A 20,571-nucleotide genomic window follows, 5' to 3' on the forward strand; every position below is an offset into this window, starting at 1 on the left:
GTGACTGTCGCCCTAAAGGAGTCTGCTCTGACAGTAGCTGTATCGACCATGTAATGACTTGCATTGTAAAGCGGACTGTTAAGTAACATCTAAAAGTGTCCCATTAAAGATGGCTAACTGAATGGGCCTTGTTCCTCCACCAAACCCAAGCCTTTCAACAAACTGCTCACCCAGCATTATGGGAAACCATGCAGCAGTCATCCTGTAAATAGAAAACAAGCATAAATACAATGTGGCAAATAGCTTAGTGAGGGAAGGAAACACAAGAAAACGTGTGATAGAACCAGTTGAAATCAGTGGCGGCCTCCCTCCTGGGTCGCCCAAAACCCTATGCTCCTTCACACAAGGTGAGGGGACAATTATATTGTTGAACCACAGTTAGTGCATCAAGATTGTGTGAGTTGCAGCCGCTCTATAGCACAGATAGTACGCTAGCTGTGGCGTAATGTGAGGAAATTCATCGTCCGTGGCCTTATATCTGTCATAAGAGGTCATCTCGTTGTCGCTTGTGTCACTGCTGTCCTCTTCACTGGTTAGAGGGTAGGTCTTTTGAGCCATTGCGGGCACAGAGGTCAAGGCATCGTCCACACCATCCACGGCACACAGGGGAGTAGGGCCATTCTTTAATTGGTCTTTCCCTGGTCCTCCTTGCTTGGAGTCTCAGTTTTGGGCCTTGTTCTGAATGGGGCTCTGTAGCAGCTTCCCTCATTTGTACCCAGCTCCAGGCTTTTTTTGTGATCAGTGAAAAATAAAGACTGACCATCCACCATGCGTGTTAAGTATGCCAGGTACAGCAACGTGGGCGATATGTCTAGTTTGCAGTGCGATGTCTTGATCCCTCAAAATGAGTTGTGCTGTTCGATGGCCGCAGTGTAATCTGGGAAGACCATCACACTAGAAGTTTCAAAGGGCAGAGATCCTGTTTCTCTGGCCTTTATCAGAACCATGTCCTGGTGTCTAAAGTGAAGCTGCTTCATAATGAAGGTTCAGGGTAGTTCTCCTGGTTTTGGGTAGATGATCTGATATCCTTTAAGCTCTTTCAACTGTGAAAAATTTAGTAAGCCTATTTTAATCCACAGCTATTTAAATCCAGTGCTCAATGAATGCCATAGGGTCAGTATCTTCGCTCGCCTCTGGGATCCCTACAAAATTTAAATTTGTGCAGCACAACCAGCCTTCAGTCTTCTACTCTGTATTTAAGGAAGATGACCTGCTCCAGCAGTTCAGCAGACAGGTACTTCAGTGCCGCCACCTCAAGGGAGAGTTTGGCCATAGCTGATTCAATTGTCATTACCCTGTCATCCAATTTTCTTTTATGTGCATGCACCAGCATGAGGTCAAACACCACTAAATCAATCTTGGAATCTAGGGCCCTTTTGGTGTTCATGACAACCTTTAGTATGGCGTCCAATGTTGCTTTGTCTGCTGGTGTCAGAGTCGTTTATGAGGAATGGACTGAGGTGGCAGGCAAGAACAGGCGCATGCAACCCCATCCCCCACCTACTGGAATTTGTCAGAACCACAGTGGTTCACAAGAGCGACTGCTTTCAAGCTGGAGGCCTGTACGATTGCTCTGTAGTGGCAGTGCTGATTTGTTGCACTATGGCACCTAGGTCAGAAGTGCTGCCTCATATGTTAATCCTTAGGGCACAGTTCAACTCCTCCTCCACTTCTGTGGTGCACCAATCGCCACCATGGCCACTGTAGGATGAGGTGCCAGGTAGTGCAGTCAGTAGGAGGGGATGGAGACAAGGGTACACTACGCAGACACCCACTCTGTAAGGATCTTTTTATTGCCTCACCCGTCACTACCTGTATCTAAAGGCTCCAGGGTCTGTGCTGTCTTATATAGGCACCATGTTCTCCACCTCTCTCCACCACTGGGTGACTCAGTCAACACACCAGGCCTCACCATGTGCTTCTATGTGTGCTACTTCAAAGCAAGTGATGCAGTCTGAGGTGGGTTTTGGACTCCTCTGCTACAATCTTTGCCTGTCCCAATCCTTCTGGTATGCCCACAACTCTGATCTCTTGCCTTTAGCCATGTGGGATCCACACATGGCAGTTACGGATTCCTCTCGACTGCCCAGTCGGCCTCCAAGACCTACTTCAGTAGTCAAAAAACTAGAGCTGGCTCTGGACTGTGGTGCAGATCAAATTTCTCCATAAAGTGTGAATGCTATGGCTGCCCGGCAGTAAACTATGATTTGCCAGGATATCTAGCCAGTAATGAGCAAGGAGTAATGTACATTTGGTGTGGCATCCTTTGAGCACGTCTTACTCCATCAGCTTCTGCTGGCAAACCAAGACCACCCCCTCACTTTTTTAAATAAGTTATGTTCATATCGGACAGCTAAATGGCAAGAAAAAGAAAAGGTTACTTAGTTTTTGTCCTAGTTTTGAATCATAGCACTCTTCATTGCAGTCCTAAGCACTGAAATAATTTACTACTGCGTCCAGAGAACTTTTCACAGATGTATTGTCCACTGAAATGTCACACAGGGTGTAAGAATCCATCTGTCTTCATGATGAGCAACACCTAGTTAGCATATAACTGTATCAGCTTTTATTGGAATTCTTTTTTACGTACATTGAACAGCAGTTTCATGACTGCATTGAGCTATTGTGCAAAGGGTATGTGAAAATGTAATGTATGAAAGGTGAGAACTCCAAATTTACGACTGCCAAGGCCTACTTTAAGTACTTGGACCCGACAGTCTTGAGAGATGCAGTGTTAAGCTGAGAACTTAATATTAACCCTCTACTTATCAAGAGTTCTTCCAATGTATACACTCTTTGCTTGTGGGTTTCGTTTGGGAGGGTAGAATTCCAACAGTCTCTTTCACAAAGTGTATGTAAACCCTCTTGTGGTAGAGGATTGGGGTTTCCCAATACCCACCTGTATTATTGTGCTTCCCAAATAATTCTATTTAATGACTGGCTCTTCTGTGACAGGAGAAGCAGCAGTGTGGCTGAAGCTGGATACATTGGATCCATCTGGTCTGTATTCCCTGCTACATGATGCTCTGGTACCCCATGCACTGCCTCCAAATACCAAAATCCTGACAATGTTGGAAAGCAGCCCTCATATATATTAAATGGGATGGCATGGAATGCTCCTCGCTCAGGTAAGAAGGTAGCAGGAAATCCATTTCTGGTAACTCATTGGTATCTTGAAGCTTGGAGACATCAGGGCAACAAGTCATGTCAAATTATTACAGCAATTGACCAATTAATTTGCCCTTCACAAAACTCAATTCTTTTGGTACTTTCAACTTAGGCATATGCTGGAGCGCTATGGAGTCAGATTTGAGGCAGTACTTGAATTTCATCCACTTGAAGAAAATAGAACTCTCGACCTGCTAGAAAGAAGGGGGATCTCACAAGTTTTGAGGTCACCGGTACTCACTGCCCCTTCTTGAACCGTAGGGAAATGTGGGAGATAGAGTATGGCGGGTAGGTGGACAAAGAATGAATTGAGGCAAAGATGGCAGCATGAGTCCTGGTCATCTCACCACCCGCTAGATTAATACATTTTACGTTCCTACACAGAGTTTATTACCAACCCTCCATACTGTGGCTTCTTCACTCTCATGTTTACACCTAAAGACTGCCGGGGTTACATCTAACATACTTTTTGAAGTTGTCAGGTAATATCACAGTACTAGACAACAGTACATGGATGCCTACAGAACGGAGGGTCACACCTTTCCCTCAACACAGTCAAATTGCAATAATCGAAATAATGGATGGCTGGGAGGGTTAGTGGGCCCTGGTAGAGAAAGGACTTCAGTTGGTGAAACAAGACATTGCAAGACCAGAGTCCCAATCCTCCCAATCCTCCCACTCCTCCCACACTAAAGGAGCAGCAGAGGAGATGAACAGGTGTGCACTGGCAGAAGAAACTGTGAAAAAGGTACGAGGCTGCCTGGCAAAATACCTGAAGGTCTAGCTCGGCTGGAGGCAATATTGGGGAAGCACCTGAGCTCTTTTGAGGGTACTTCACACATATGACCACTGGGTGGGGGCAGAGTGGGTGACCAGGCGATTCTGGGTTTGGAGGGGTTATCTAAATCTATGTTCTCAAATCTAACACTACTGTGTAGTCTACTTGTTGATGCCTTGTGTATGCGAAAAAAGAGAAAAAATGACAAAAAAAAAAAATGTATAAAAGGAAAGGAAAAAATGCAGCCTCTTATAGGTGTAGAATTTAAAGTGAGGAAAAAGCATCATAACAGTTCAGAAGTTTCCCCATACTCAGGATGCACTGTATTGGCAGTTACTTCAGAAAGCTAGTTCTTTTCAATGATAGAATTTATTTCATATTTGCTTTCCTATGCTCAACCAGGAAGGCGGATGGTTAAAGTATGACTTTTATTTTTTTTTGAAGATTTCTACGATGCAGAACTAGGACTACAAGTAGGTAACCTTTTCTTTTGCATCATAGGATCTTCATTGATAGCCATAAATGCTAGAATTGAGTAACAAACTAATCTCTTCAAACCAAAAGGCAGTTGTTGGGCAGCAGGAAAAAACCTTTGTTATTAGTGTACACAAACTAGTTTGGCAAAAAGAAATTCTCTATTTAAAGTGATTTCTCAGGGTTTCCTGGCCAATCGTACCTTTTGGCTGAGTGTTGGAATTTAAGCATTAGTCTCTTGAGAATATGTTGAGAGACTTCTATGTAGCTGCCTTACGTATGTCAGCTATTGGTATATTACTGATCCAAGCTGTTGTGACTGCTTTCCCTTTGGTAGAACGAGGCTTATGTTCCCCTGCCAGGGGAGCTGGTAGCATAATGTGATATAGGATACTATCCATCTAGAAAAGAATTGCTTGCATGTTGGCTGATCCGGTCTTATTTAACTATAGTTAACAAAGAGATCGTGTTTTTTCCTTATGTCTTTTGTTGTATACAGATAGAAGCAAAGGACTTTTATAATACCTGGTGGAGGGAAGGCACAGTCTACAGGTGAGGAAGAAAGAAAGTAGGCAAAGTAATACTTTGGTTAATCTGGAAGTAAGAAACGACTTTTGTGAGGAACAAGAGATGTTTTCTCATCACCACACTACTAGAGTGAAAAACAGTGTATGGCTCTACTGCAGACAAATCTTACAACTCATTTACTCTCCGATCACAAGTGGGAAAGCTGTATTGTATGAAAAATGCGGTCTTGTGAACTGGCTTAGAAGGGGTGTTAAACGTAGACAGGTGGTGGAGAACTGGAGGGACTACTAAAGTCCTTCCAGAAAATCTTTGATGACTGGAAATTAAAAATTAATGTTGGTTTCGAGATTTTCTGTATGCTGTAATGGGAGCCAGATTAACTTTTAATGATGCAAACTGAAGTTTGGTTAGGGCTGAATGAAGTAAATAAGATAGCATAACGTCCGCCTAACAAATCACTGGTTTGTGCCCTTTAACTTGGCACCATATACAGAGTATTTTCCATTTAATGGAATAACAGTCTTGTGGCAAGACATTTCCCCTCTTTCAATATCTATGTTGGGTCAGCAGATCTGGCAGCCCTAGCACAGAAGTCTCCTTTGTGGTTTCAAAGACATCTGGAGCTGTCTGGATTTCAAAACTGCTTCAGTAACTCTGCTGCTATAAATTTATTATTTGCTCAGTATCTTCACAGTTTCAGTATTACTGTTGGAATCAACATAATCAGTGGAAAGGGGTAAAGAAATGGCCTCGGCCAATTGCTCAAAAGGACATTACATAGAGACATTCGTTCTGGTAGCCTGGATGTGAATAACTATTTTTTTGTTTTCTGCTGTTACAAAGAGGATTAGAGAAGGTGTTCCCCACTCTTCGAAGATGTTAAGACTTCATTGTCTAGGACCCATTCATTCATGAGGCTCTTTGTAACATTGACTAAGAAAGATTACTTGTTGAGTCAGTCTTCCTACAAAGTGCACCACATTTAGGTTTAGTTCCCTGGCTATGGCCCAGTGCCAGATTGTCTGTGTCTCCATGGAAAGAGTTTTATATCTGGAGCCTCCTTGTTGTTCAGCTAATGCTTAAGGTGATGCTGTCTGTCGCTGGTATCTCTTGATGAAAACGAACTCCATTGATAAAGTTGTGCCTCTTGCACCAACATGTTAAAAATTGTTTTACTGCAGAGGTTAAGGTCAAATCGTCTTTCCAATTGTTCCTCTTTTGACATGACTGGTCCTCCAGGAATTGCTTCACGAGTATCATGTGCAATGTTGCAGTTAGGAAAATATACACAGGATGCAAGCCTAGAAAGGAGGCTATTCTTCTGCTGTTGGGTTGTAGGTTGCACCACGGATATGGCATTTGTTTTGGATAGATAATACATGCTACTCCGAAAGAAACACTCATTTGAAGGATGTCTAACGTTGCCCTCAAATCAGAATCTTTGCACTTTTGTTGAGATCATTTTTTACGTTTGATCTGAAGACCTACTGAGCAGATTTACAGTTGTCACAAAATCCTGTTTCACTTTTTCCTGACTGTGAACTATTAGCAGCAAGTCGTCCAACTAAGGGTAGATGAAAATTACTCTCCATCTTAGGTGGTCTGCTATTACTGCCGTGCATTTTGATAATGTGTGTGGAGTAGACTTGAGGCCAAAGGTAGGATCGTGTATTGTTAGCGTTTGTTTCCTCCTATGAATCAGAGGAATTCTTTGAAGGGCTTTGCTATTGGGATGTGAAAGTATGCATTTTCCAGATCTATTTCACATATTCAAGACCTGATGTAAGCCCAACATTTGAAATGTTTCTTTCTTGATGAACGTGCTTATGAGCTGCAGATCTAATATTGACTTGTATTCTTTCTTCAGGCCTTTTTTCTGGACTAGGCAATACATGGAGTAGACTCTTGGGCATTTCTGGGCAAATGGAACTGGCTCAATCAGCCCTTTTTTGTAATATGATTCATGTTTCTTTCCTAAGGATGGGCATCTGGTGTTTCAAAGTTAGTTTTTAAGGGACTGGCAGTGGAATGGTCTTGAAAGGTAGAAAGTATCCACGAGCTACAATATTCAATTACAAGAGACAAATGGGTGCTGAAGTCCACTTTGCCATAAGCAAAGATACAGCTCTCCCTACTTGAGTGGGAAATGGAGAAGCGTATTAGGTCTTTCCTGACTATTACCAGATAAGTGCCTTCCTTTGGAGGTGGAAGGCTTCGCTGAGGATTATTTTCACATTGACGACCTTTCTGGAAAGAGTATCTCTAACCTTTGCAGTATTGTTGTGGCTGCAGTTGAGTAGTCCAGCACACCATCTGTCTTTTACCTGGAATTGCTGCCTGATTAACTTATTTCTTACCTCAAGGCCGACTGCCTTCAGAGTATCTGCCTTGCTTTTCATTTTAACATTTCCATTCAGTGCGTTGCCTAAACAAAGTGGACCCTGAAAAGGGGAAGATCATAATTCTTAGGTTTGACTCCAGTTTTAAGGCAGGGTCAGTAAGATCAGTGAATGGATACACCATTAGAGTACACATGAGCTGACAAATCTGCTGAATCAACAACAGCTCTAATAATCTGGTTAGAAACCACTGAGTTTTCATGCAGCATTTCAGAAAGTTCTGCTGCCGGTGTTTTGGCAGTTGATAGAAAAAGGAATGGATGCCCTCGCAGATTTCCCTTTGGTATCTTCAAAGAGTGTTGTAGCACTGGTACTTTTAAATGTATAGCTGCAGTCCAACACACTTTCCTTCCAGTAGCATCCAGACGTTTGATTTTGCACTCTGGAGGGGATATAGTTTACGGCGGTGAAGTGTGCATCATAACTGAAGTTACTCTTATTGAATCCAGTTTCGATCCTGTTTTAAGGAGTCGAGATCCTGCTACTGTGCTTTGTACTTCTTCAAAAGGCATGGTGTGGCACCTTTGACAATGGCAATAGTGAGGATGTAAAGTAACCCTAGCACTAAAGGTAGTAATAGCTTTGAAACTGCTTTTGGCTGCAGTTTCCAGATTTACAGAAATTGCTGGTTGTGGAGCCTCCAGAGCAGGCTTCTCCACTGAGTACCTTGTGAGCTACTGGTAGCTCTACAGCTACCTGTAGGTAGCGCTCCTGTGAGGCACCCCAGCCTCTTAAACTGGAATCTTTTGTTATATGTCTATGTGAACAAAAATTAGAAAGTGTGTATGTAGAGGCATTAAAAACTGACAAAAACTTTTTTTTACATCATTGTTGGAAGCCCTGCCTGATTAACTGAGATGATCATTACTGACAATTGACAAAGCCGTTCTTACATTATTGTTGGAAGCCCTGCCTGATTGAGTGAGGTGATCATTACTGACAATCTTTAATCTAATTGTGTCTCACAGGGTCACTATTACAACACAAATGTTACTAGTGGATCAGGATGATTTTCATTGAACATAAGTAGGTCTTACTACATAAAAGTCTGGAGACCCCTGTTCCAGAAGGCTATTTAGTTTAGGTGCTATCCTGGCCATCAAAGATCATGATGTCTTCAATGGTGGAGATGTGGGACAGGTTTGTCGCTGGCAAAGTCAGAATGTATGAAAAGAGTGCTGTCTGAATATAAGAAAGGATATCTGGATCTTCAAGAAGATCTGCCATTTTTCTCAGGAGTACGTTGATATCAAGAGTGTCTTCCATTTAGACAGCTAAATCATGATGCAAACGGTAGGTTGTCCTTGATGTATAATGATGGACTGTCTTCAGTGTCAATATTGAAGGATATGGGTGTTTGGCATGTTGTCAATGACATCAAAGGGAAGCAGACGTCGATCTCACTTTTGACGGAAAACAAGAAAGGCCAATGCTCTTGACATCGTTACCTGTGACAGTGATCTTGAATGATGTTGAGAATTATGTTGATGTTTCCCTGAAGATATAGTTTCTCTGAATCTCCCTCTTTGGGAGTCCTTTTAAGGAGCAAGCTGTTCTACAGAAGAAGCATGAGGGTGATCTTTCTAGTCTACTTTTCTTATTCATTTCCCTTCCACTCTCATGTACTGCATTATTCCACTGAGCCTGATGCCTTTTCTGTCCTTCAAACTCCTTTTGGACTGTTGACTGAAAATGAAAAGACAATTCTGCTGTCAAACGTAAAAAAAAAAAAACGATGTGTATAACCTCTCATGTGCTCTGAGATCCAACTCAGAGGAGCCGGAAAAAGAAGGGACTGTGAGGTAACTGGAAGTACAGTGCATCATGGGCAGTGGAAGCTCTTGGACTCTGAGATAGCATACTTTTTCTCACCTTTCTACATTAACCTGTCAGGCTGCTTAGTTTCATTATTTTCTTCCCCTTCATACATTTTGCCACCCTCCTTGCTCATTAGATGGTACAATGTAACTGCTCCTTAAGGGTCGTCAAAGGAATACCTAGAAAAAAACTGAGCCACTCATAGGCTTTTACAGGATGTTGCTCATCATGAAGACAGATGGACAATGACATACTGTGCAACATTTCAATGGACAATATCTTCCATGAAAAGTACTCCTAGGTCCATGCATGCAGTGGGGATTTATTCGACGATACAAGAGCTATTTTATATTTTTCATTTGAAAACTATTTTATGATCAATGATGCAGCAAGAGAGAGATTACATAACATTTCCAGAAATATGTTTTGAAAACCTTATTTTTTGTGTGAAGACGCTATGGTTTTTAAAAAAAACACAAAAACAACAAAAAAAACAACGCAGTACTGGTACGTTTATTTCAGATCTGCGGTTTACACACATACTTTTGAGTATCACAAGATTTCAAACAAATTTACAAATACCATACCAAGCATCATCAAATATCTGGCACTAGTGTTGTAAGCGTATAAATGAAAACTGGTGAGGAAAGATTACGGAATAGAACGGATTGCCGTGGCATTATGTCTTTTCAGTAGCACCATTATGGCAATACTTACAAGAAACAGAAGACAAAAATATTAACAGTTTGAATACCCACACTGTTTTGCATCTTACTGAATTATTTAGCATACTGTACTTTTGACAGTGCACGTACTTTGTCCAACTTAGCCCGTGAAGCTGGTGCATTTCCTTGAAAAGCAAAAGCTGAAATAATGTTGAACTAAAAAAAAAAAAAGCTGCTAGCCATATCTGATTCCATTTGTTATTGTTTCCACCAGTGTACTTGTGCAAAGCTCCGCACTGTGCTTTAAGTTTGTAACTGAAGAGGTGCATGTCTATTGTGAACAGTGTAAAGTAAAAGTGTTTCCACTAAAGCCTGAGTGAGTCTTTGGTAGGCTAAGATATCTTTGTGTTGCACACGTCTTTTCTACCACACACTTTTGATTGGGTAGGACTATTCTTTATGGTCCATGATGAGCAAAGAGGATTTTCTGGAGGAAAAGATACAGTGAAATCCCCAAACAACCAGGCACTTAAAACTGAGCCTTTTCCAAAGGCACCAAAAGTCAGGTGAATGTATTTAAATGTTCTCATTTTATAATTTACAATTGTCACGTACTGCATCTTTAGTTTTCGCTAGCTATAAAAAATATGACCGCTGCTCTCAACATTGTGTGAAGTCATCCTTTCAAAGGTACCAGATTTCCCTCCGTAAGTGTAGTGCAAAATACCAAAACCCTGATCAAAGTATACATCTGTGACATTTCAAGCGTTTGGGGTGCATAGAGTACAATATCTGCTTTGTTTGGAATAAAAGAAATAGTAAAACAACGGCTCAATGTTGTCAAGGTGCTTCACTGTCTAAAGCAACCAGTGTTGATTGTCCAAGGATTACGAACATACTATTTTTTTTATGATAACTGAAATAAAATTACAAACTAAAATATTCAGCGGGTCTAACAGAAGATTTATTTTACAAGTAAAAGCAGGGCCCTCTGTACGTTTAGTGCAGAGGTGACTAAAGCTGCTTTTTAAAAGCAAAAAAAAATAAAAAATTCAAGCCCGATGGTAACCAGTCTGTCCTTCCAGACAGAGTTAGAACAATCAACTTGGTTGACAATCTTACAACGAACGCATCTCTGGCGAACAAAATGAGAACGTAAGGCAGATTTTTTCTGAATATTTAAGAACTACATAAAACAAACAGCCAAAAGGTAGTTCCATATTTTGGAAGCCAATTCTGAACATGACCGCTGTTTCGTAAAGAATCGTGCTATCCCGAAACAAATTATCTGGAACAGGTCTGTTCATCTTCATGTCGATCACGCCAATTCAACCTTGTGTACCATATTAAAGACACCCTCCAAGCACAGGAAATGGGTTGTGGCGCAGGTCAGACCATAGAGAACACAAACTCTGATCCCAAGCTTTAATTTGCATCAGTAAACTTGTTTTTCGGAAAGTCTCCAGTCGTTCACTATTTTGTATTGTAAGAAAGATCAGTCGATGATGGAACCACACCACATGCACTTGGGTCGCAGTGTTAGGGGCACAGCTGTAGTACACACGGCTTGACATTCACCCACACCTTCCCTCTGAGAGCAGGGTTCTTTCAGTAGCCAGTCCACTGCTGCAGCACACTTGCAGATCTAGATTTCAGTCTGGATTCCAGGGTTCTGTCCCACTGCCAGTGGCGAATTGTTATTTGTCTCTTTTTTTGTATCACCTGAACATAACTCTACGTCGGGTGAGATTTCATTCCCAGTGCTTTCTTCAGCAATATAATTCAGAGGTGCGATGTCTGTGGTTAGACCAGACGGAGCAATCCCACTTATCCCACTTTGGTGTGGAGAATTTTCCAATCTGTCATTTTCTACTTCGGGGAGTGGGCTGACTGTAGCGAAGCGGGTGTGATAATCATTTGAACCGTGGCTACAGGACGTCTTCATACTTTCCATGTCAGAGCAGCTAAACTCGGAGAAATGACTAGAGTGCGAGTCTGCTACTGATGGTATACTGTCACTTAAGGAAGGCGAGTCAAATTCACTCGAGTTTGTGCTTTGCTGTTCTAACAGCTGCGCGTCCATGTCCTCTCTGGTCTCGTTAATCTTCATGCTACTCTTCTTTCTCAGTTTACCTTTGCATTTCTTGCCTGCGGTTGTTTCCTTGGACCACTTGGCAGCATTACATTTGCTCTCTGGAACACACGATGACGAGCACCCTGCATTACCCCGACAAGGAGCACTCCCATCATCAACACTACTGCTCCCACTGTTGTGTCGGAACTTTGCAGGCTTTGACTCAATGTCCACTTGCACCTCCATGCTGGTTCCTTCCCTGGCAAAAGAAAGGCATGTGTTTAAAGGAGTTTATTACGTACTAATAAAACATTTCAATTTGCAATATGAAAGATCTATTTGCTTAAATAACAAAAGTTGTAACTTTTCTTCAGCTACTGAGTTAACTCATCCAATGTGAAATTCTGTAAGAGTTATTCACCATCCTTGTCCATCAGTTCCTTTTCCCCTCTACCGGGTGAATATTCTCCTGGCAATGGCAACTTAAGAAGCCTACGAACATGCATAGGTAAACCTGCTTACTTTCAAAGTCATGTCTTTAACTCTAACAAGACAGCAAACATTTACAGACTCAAGAGTGCTGGCTCATGGGTCGCTTAAAGAACAGAATACTAGAGCACTAGGAAAACCAAGGGTGCTAGCTCCTGGGCCGCCTCAAGAACAGAATACTAATGCACCAGGAATGCAGCAAAACTGTGTTTAGTCAATTCCTCAGACCCTTCCTGCTACAAAGAATGCTCCACACCCTTTCAAGGAAAGGCAAAAATAGTTCTCAGCATGGCATTTGTCATATTAAACATTATATTTAAGTTACATCACAGAAATAATACTTACAGAAATGAAAGACCCAAGTACTTGCCTTGCAGATCACCAGAGTAGGAGCACGCCTTTAGAAAGCAGAGGTTGCTCCTTTGGCCTTACCCGCACAAACAGATTCCAAAGGGGAGAACAGTTCTCAAATAAAAGACAGTTACTTACCATCATTAACTGTGGTTTGAACTGACTGACATCATTTACCCCCTCTTCACAATGTTTTAACCCAGCTTTTCAATCGACCCCCCCAAACTCCAGAAATCACAGCTTAAAACAGGAGCTGGTGCTGCTGGGGCACCACTACTGTCAAGGTCATCCTGCGCCACTTCTCATATGTGAAAATACCACAACAGACAAGCGCCAAAGCCTTACCAGTTTACTTCCCAGAATCTTCAAGCATGCTGGGTGGCAGAAGATCCTAAGGACTCTGAAGGGAGGTAGGCGATAAAGAATCTGTAAAGGGATCACAGTATCTATCAGAGTCATAAAATTATTACTCCTATTGGATACTATACTCTCTGCAGATCATTTATCTAAGAAACATCCTGCACCAATACTTGAACAAAGCTTCTGCGCTGGCATAAAGGCCCAGGCAATAGTGCTTTGCAAAAGTATGGTGAGAACAACTAGTGGCTGGCTTACATATTGCCTGCAAAGGACCACCTCTGAAAGAAGTAGCATTGGTCACTATGCCCCTTGTAGAAAGCACAATTCTGCCAGAGGCTGCCTTCTTGACTGAGCGAGGGCAGTTTCCGATGCATTACATCACATATCATGAAAATGTCTGCTTTGTAATAGCCATGTCATTGGGAGCACTTCAATAAAAGACAACAAAAGTTATCTTGTCCATCCTATATTCGCCTGTTTTCCAAATGCACCAACAACTATTGTTTAGTTCCAACCTACTAGGGATGAATGTGGGGGTCTGAAGAAGGCCAAGAATGGAACAGATTGGTTTAAATTAAATTATGTTACTCCTAAGTAAGGAAAGATGGCTTCACTCTTAAAGACTTCTGTATGCAACTTCCTTAACATTGCCTCAAACGTATTCCCCCAACTAGCTAATGCAAATGTAACCAGAAAAACAATCTTTAGGGAAAGGATTTCACATAACAATTGTGTATATGTTCAAATAATGGAGCCACCACCTGCACCAACAATACATTTGAGTTCCACAGATCTGCAATATATAGCATTATGATGAAACCTATTCAACTTCTTGAAGAACACAAACACACCAGTGGAATCTCAAATCCGAAGTCCTGTTAGGTTCCTCAAAAATATAAAATTAATCACCATATATATTCTCATGGTTGGACCTACAGCCTCTGGCAAGTTAAGAAAATTGTAAGACCTCTGCCAAGGAAGCTCCAATGGGGATCAATATGCTGAAGGTCACACTAATTACAGGTAAGTAAGTAAATGTTTATTGTATACATATAATAAAATATCAGTTACAATCATAAAATCATTTAAAACCCCATCACAGGGGTGTGGAATTTAATAGAATATCTACTTGACCTGGGACAGGTTACTTCTTAAATCTACTTGTCCGGTAAAAAAATCTACTTGTCCCTTTGGTGCCATGTAGTGTGGCGACAAATTATGGCAGCAATCTCATTATGTAAGAGATTTGATAATAGCCTGATTAACTACTACTATAGTAGGGGTTGAACACTTGCAATTTCAATCCCTACTATAGCAAATTCCTTATTTTGCCACCTTTCCGCAGATCTACATACTGAGGCTTGAGGAAGCAGTAAGCAATAGTTCCAGGGCTCGAATGCCTTTGAGTCTGAAAACCTTGCATGTTTTATGGATTTTCACCAGCTCTTCTCTAATCTTTTCCCATAATGATAAAGGTTAGAAATTTACTCCTGACAAGGGCAGAAGCAGAAGTTCTTCCAGGGTTGGGGAAAAAAGAGGTTGGAGGGAAAGTGAACTTGTAAACGCTCAAAAGATTTTCACATGAGCAAATCTATACATGCATATTTGCTCATGCTAAAAATCAGTTCACAAATATTTTATAGGAGTACGATTTCCTGGTCTACTTCTGTAAGTTCTTGTGAATACATGAAAGCCACTAATTCAAAGACATACCATGGATACACTTTATTTACTTTCTTTAATTAAGAATTGGGTCCCTAATTAGGTCTTGTGTTAAAGACATTTTGGCCCAGATTCAAGAAAAGTGGTGCTTCACATCGTGAACCGCCACTTTTCTTGTGCCCCTCCGACACCTCCATGTGTGCCCAGAATGTAAGATACGGCGCACCACGGCGGTATCAGGTACAATAGCACCAACATTTTTTATGCTATTGTGGCACTTTGCAAAGTGCAAGGATGCCCTTGATTCCAATTGGTGCCTCCTTTTAGCGCCTACTTTCACCAGGTGTTAAAAATGATGCCAAAAATGGTGCAATTAAATCTCTTTAGATTTCACTGCACCGTTTTTGCAGGCCTCCTTGTGCCGGAACACCCCTTTGCATACATTATGCATGGCGCATCCATAATGTGGCGCAAAGGGTAGCAAAGTGGCGCAATACATACATTGTGCCAGTTTGTTGATATGGTGTGGCGTTTTTGGCAATCTAATGCCACATTAGCGTCAGAAAAATTTAACTAATGTGGCGCTAGATGGCGGAAGGCCATGCTTAAATTTGGGCCTTTGTTTTTATTAAACTTCTATTTCTCTATCTATTGGCTGGCTTTACTGCGAGTGATTGCATTCTGCACTTCCACAAAGAGCATATTGGCACACCAAGTAGTTTTGTTCTGAGCTAGGAACCACTGTGACAATCAGTGGCATAACAAAACTGCAGCCCCCCCCCCCCTGCAAAGAACATGGAGGGCCCCTCCTTCCAGTCTCACTTAGGGCAGATGCTGTGCTGAGGGAGGCCCTTAGAGGCGGGCTGTGGGACCTTTGTTACGCCACTGGTGTCAATCTGTACTTTTTGAGACCAAAAACGTTGTGTTTGTTACAATTGTAGGGGCCTAGCAGCCCCAACAGCACTAAAGTGTTACAAAAGCAATGTCAAAACAAGACAAGCATTAACAAAACCAAAAGACTCACAAAAAATGTCAGATAAGTTTGGTTTGGCAGTGCGTGCTTATTTTTATGCTTCTTATAATCCTGTTAAAAATGGTTACACTGATTTTCCATTAGGAATATTTTTGGGAAATACTAGCATGCATCAACACATTTTACTAAATGATGCGTCAAAGAAATAGAACCCAAAATTTCATAGTAGCGAAAGCTTTTTTTTTTCCTACTTGCATTTTTTTTCTGAACATTGAATTTTGAAAGCAAAGAATCATTACTCTTGCTTACAAGATGCTGCAAACATTTGCATATAATCAGAGAGAATTCTGGGAGCATTATAGTTAGCCTAATATTGCTAAGCTTTTCAAACAAGTGTGTACACTTTTTTTTTTTTTACTAGACCCGTCAGTAATGCAGTGTGACCTTAAAACGTTTATTTACAGCGCTCACCCTAATAATGAAGACTTCTAATTAATGAGCCATTAATACAAGTTCAAACTTTATTAACTTTTGGACACACATTACCTCAGCTGCAGACAATTCCCTTCTCTGTAAACTGGCAACCAAAGGGTTTGTGCTGCAGGAGGTTGGGCCTACTTGTCCCAAGGACAAAATAAACATGAAAACGTGTTGCCCTCAACCCCAAACAATGTGTGTCGGGCGATAGGAATTCCACATCCATGCACCTTCAATAATTTCATAGTGAAAAGTTCCTAAGATGTTACATTGTAAGTTTAAGTTTAAAATACACAAATAACTAAACGGCAATACACAAGATCAAGAAATGTTATAAGCTTTCTAATTAACTGACTGTTGTGGAAAAGCAATATCTAACAGCTTCATGGATTATTCTGCAGTTTGCTTTAATAGAGCCAGACTTCAGGTATTGTTCCATTAAGGGCAATAACAGTCAGCATGAGCTCACCATATGGTGTACAGATTCATTCTTGTAGCCACAAAGTCAACATGATCTGGTTGCAAGACACTTTTTATTCCATGAGCCTTCAAATTGGGCAATTGGAATATACAAAAGGTAAAATCTCAGATACATGAGTGTAGGAAGTTGGCTCTGTATATACTATCTCAAAGTGAGAGATAGTTTGCACAGAGTTCAAGGGTTCCCCTTAGAGGTTGATAGTGGAAAAATTAGATCACTCTAATGCTCTATTTTGTAGTAGTGTGGTCGAGCAGTAGGCTTATCAGAGGGTAGTGTTAAGCAATTGTTGTACACACAGGCAATAAATGAGTAAAACACACTCAAAGATTTAACTCCAGGCCAATAGTTTTTATATAGAAAAATATTTTTTCTTAATTTATTTTCCAACCTCAAGATTTTAAGTAAATACATACAATGCAAGGTACTCCACACTGGTAATTAAGGAACTTTGAATTAAAGCAGTAGTACACACAGTATAGGTTAAAATGGCAATAAGCTATTTTAAAAGTGGACACTGCAAAAATCAACAGTTCCTGGGGGAGGTAAGTATGGTTAAGTTTGTGAGGTAAGTAAGGCACTTACAAGTTCAGTTTCCTGGGCATAGGCAGCCCCAAATTCACTGCACCAGCAACACAGGGCCAGTCAGGTGCAGAGGTCAAAGGAGGGCCCAAAACACATAGGCACCTATGGAGAACAGGGGTGCTCCGGTTCCAGTCTGCTGGCAGGTAAGTACCCGCGTCCTCGGGAAGCAGACTAGGGGGGGTTTTGGAGAACACTGGGGGTGGGGACACACACACAAAACACACCCTCACAGGCGCAGGGGTGGCCGGGTGCAGTGTGCAAAGTTGGCATCGGGTTTGCTATTCAAAGCAATGGAGGGACCCGGGGGTCTCTTAGGCGATGCAGGCAGGGCACAGGGGTGCTTCTCGGGCCAGCCACCGACTGGGCTATGGAGAGGTCTACCTGATGGTCACTCCTGCACTGGAGGTTGGTTCCTTTCGGGCCTGGGGGCTGCGGGTGCAGTGCTTGATCCAGGTGTCAGGTTCTTTGTTCCAGGCAGTCGTGGTCAGGGAAGCCTCTGGATCCTCTCTGCAGGCGTCGCTGTAGGGGTTCGGGGGGGGGGGGGGGGTCGCCTCAGGTTACTCACGAGGTCGCAGTCGCCTGAGAGTCCTTTCTGCAGTGTTGGTTCCCTGAATCTCGAGCCGGGGGCGTTGGGTGCAGTGGGTGAAGTCTCTTCTGGCGGGAAGAGTGAGTTCTTTATAAGTTGTTTCAAAGTTGCAAAGTTGTTGCAGTTTTTGAACAGTGCTGCGGTTCTCAGGAGTTTCTTGGTCCTTTGGGTTCAGGGCAGTCCTCTGAGTCCTGTGCAGGTTCTTTGAGTCTGGAGACAGGCCGGTAGGGCTGGGGCCAAGTCAGCTGTCGTCTCTGCGGGGCTTTCAGGTCAGCAGTCCTTCTTGTTGTAGGGTGCAGGAATCTGATTTCCTGGGTTCTGGGTCGCCCCTAAATACTAAATTTAGGGGTGTGTTTAGGTCTGGGAGGACAGTAGCCAATGGCTACTGTCCGGGAGGGTGGCTACACCCTCTTTGTGCCTCCTCCCTGAGGGGAGGGGGGCACATCCCTCATCCTCTCGGGGGAATCCTCCAATCTCAAGATTGAGGATTTCTAAAGGCAGGGGTCACATCTGCTCAGGACACCTTAGGGGCTGTCCTGACAGGTGGGTGACTCCTCCTTGTTTTTCTCATTATCCTCTCTTGCCTTGCAGCCAAAAGTGGGGGCAGTGGCCGGAGGGGCGGGCATCTCCATTAGCTGGGATGCCCTGGGGTGCTGTAACAAAAGGCTTGAGCCTTTGAGGCTCACCACCAGGTGTTACAGTTCCTGCAGAGGGAGGTGAGAAGCACCTCCACCCAGTACAGGCTTTGTTCCTGGCCACAGAGTAACAAAGTCACTCTCCCCATGTGGCCAGAAACTGGTCAGCCTAGCACTAGGAGTCGGACTGGTATTCAGGGGGCATCTCTAAGATGCCCACTGGGTGCATTTTACAATAAATACCACACTGGCATCAGTGTGCACTTATTGTGCTGAGAAGTCTGATACCAAACTTCCCAGATTTCAGTGTAGCCATTATGGAACTGTGGAGTTTGTGTTTGACAAACTCCCAGACCATATACTCTTTATGGCTACCCTGCACTTACAATGTCTAAGGTTTTGCTTAGACACTGTAGGGGCACATATGCCCTCACCTATGGTATAGTGCACCCTTCATTAGGGTTGTAAGGCCTGCTAGAGGGGTGACTTACCTATGCCACAGGCAGTGAGAGGTGGGCATGGCACTCTGAGGGGAGTGCCATGTCGACTTAGTCTTTTTCTCCCCACCAGCACACACAAGCTGTGAGGCAGTGTGCATGTGCTGAGTGAGGGGTCCCCAGGGAGGCATAAGACATGCTGCAGACCTTAGAGACCTTCCCTGGCATCAGGGCCCTTGGTACCAGGTGTACCATTTACAAGGGACTTATCTGTGTGCCAGGGTTGTGCCAATTGTGGGAACAAAGGTACAGTTTAGGGAAATAACACTGGTGCTGGGGCCTGGTTACGAGGGTCCCAGCACACTTTCAATCATAACTGGCATCAACAAAAGGCAAAAAGTCAGGGGGTAACCATGCCAAGGAGGCATTTAGTTACACATGAGCTTACAGCCTGGTGTTAAAGCGTGAGACAAATAACTAATATGTCCCTGACTATCACGAATTTAAACACCTACACGCGATATCAAGCTTCGGATAGGACGGAACGTTATTCAAACTTTAGCTTCTAGAGGACCCACTCGACTGTGGAAGGCTTCTTGTATCGGATACAAATGACTGACCACCTCCTATGACAAAGAAAAAAAAACCAACACTAGCAGCCTACTTTGTCATTTATTTACTAAGTAGGGGATGTATGCACCAGATCCTCCCTGTTCCATTTGAGACCTTCTACATTACTCTCACATGACATTTCATGAGTTCACTAAAGACCATGTTTCTGACTGAAAAATGCATAAATGCACACAACACACAGCATCTACAATGGATCAGCACTGAGTCTTCTAGAGCAGCATCTACGGGATCCACACTGAATCTCCCAGAGCACCTCTACTGATACTGAAGCCTACAAAACATCAGTTACTTATGAGCTTAGAGAATCACAAAGAGAGCCACCTGTGGTTATTCTCAAATGTCAAGACGCTCTGAAACCACATCCTGAAGGAGAATACTTAAGTCAAGAGGTCTGAAGAGCTTCAGTAAGGGAATTGCTTTTCCCTATTAGGCTGGCCTGCTCAATGCCAGAGCACTACTGCTTCAATGCACAATTTCAAAGTGTCTTTTCAGCTGCACTTGTTGATATGGTGGATTACAATTGCATTGTCCGTCAACGCTCTGCACATACGTAGGTAGTGCCTCCAGACCTGAGAGCAGCACAGCCTAATACGGTAGTGACTTTTGCCCGTAGTAACGTCACCGCCAAAGTGAAGTCCATGGAGGTGCACCAAGAGACATTTGTGGAGTCTCTCCCATGTGACAATTTTGGCTTCAAAGAGAAGAACGTGTCAGGGAAAGAGACCCAAAGAGGGAAAGTGGCTGGTGACTGCAAACTGATTCCCTGATGGAGTCTTAAAGCTTCAAAGCTCAGGTCATTATTCTCAATCACCCAGGCCAGATTAGCCATGGATATACTCCAGTACTGCCATCTACTCAGATGGTTTAACATATGTTTGTCCTACCTCAAAACCCACATACATTTAGGACCATGGCTGCTTCCATGCTTATTGTACTGGTGCCCGTGTTGCGAACACCTGCATGCCAGCTACAGAGTCATAAGTGGATACGCAGTGACAAGT

General features: G+C 42.8%; 1 protein-coding gene across 2 annotated transcripts in view; it reads right to left on the bottom strand.

The window, feature by feature from the left end:
• Positions 1-9,657: 9,657 nt before the first annotated feature.
• Positions 9,658-20,571, bottom strand: part of RNF19A (ring finger protein 19A, RBR E3 ubiquitin protein ligase) — a 482,643-nt gene continuing 471,729 nt past the window's right edge. For both annotated transcript variants that reach the window (XM_069220555.1, XM_069220556.1), the window contains one exon: positions 9,658-12,163. In XM_069220555.1, the coding sequence (XP_069076656.1) occupies positions 11,476-12,163 (688 nt within the window). In that variant the 3' untranslated portion in view covers positions 9,658-11,475. The remainder of the gene's footprint in view (positions 12,164-20,571) is intronic.

Source organism: Pleurodeles waltl, chromosome 2_2 (assembly GCF_031143425.1).
Source record: "Pleurodeles waltl isolate 20211129_DDA chromosome 2_2, aPleWal1.hap1.20221129, whole genome shotgun sequence".
Lineage (NCBI taxonomy): Eukaryota > Metazoa > Chordata > Amphibia > Caudata > Salamandridae > Pleurodeles > Pleurodeles waltl.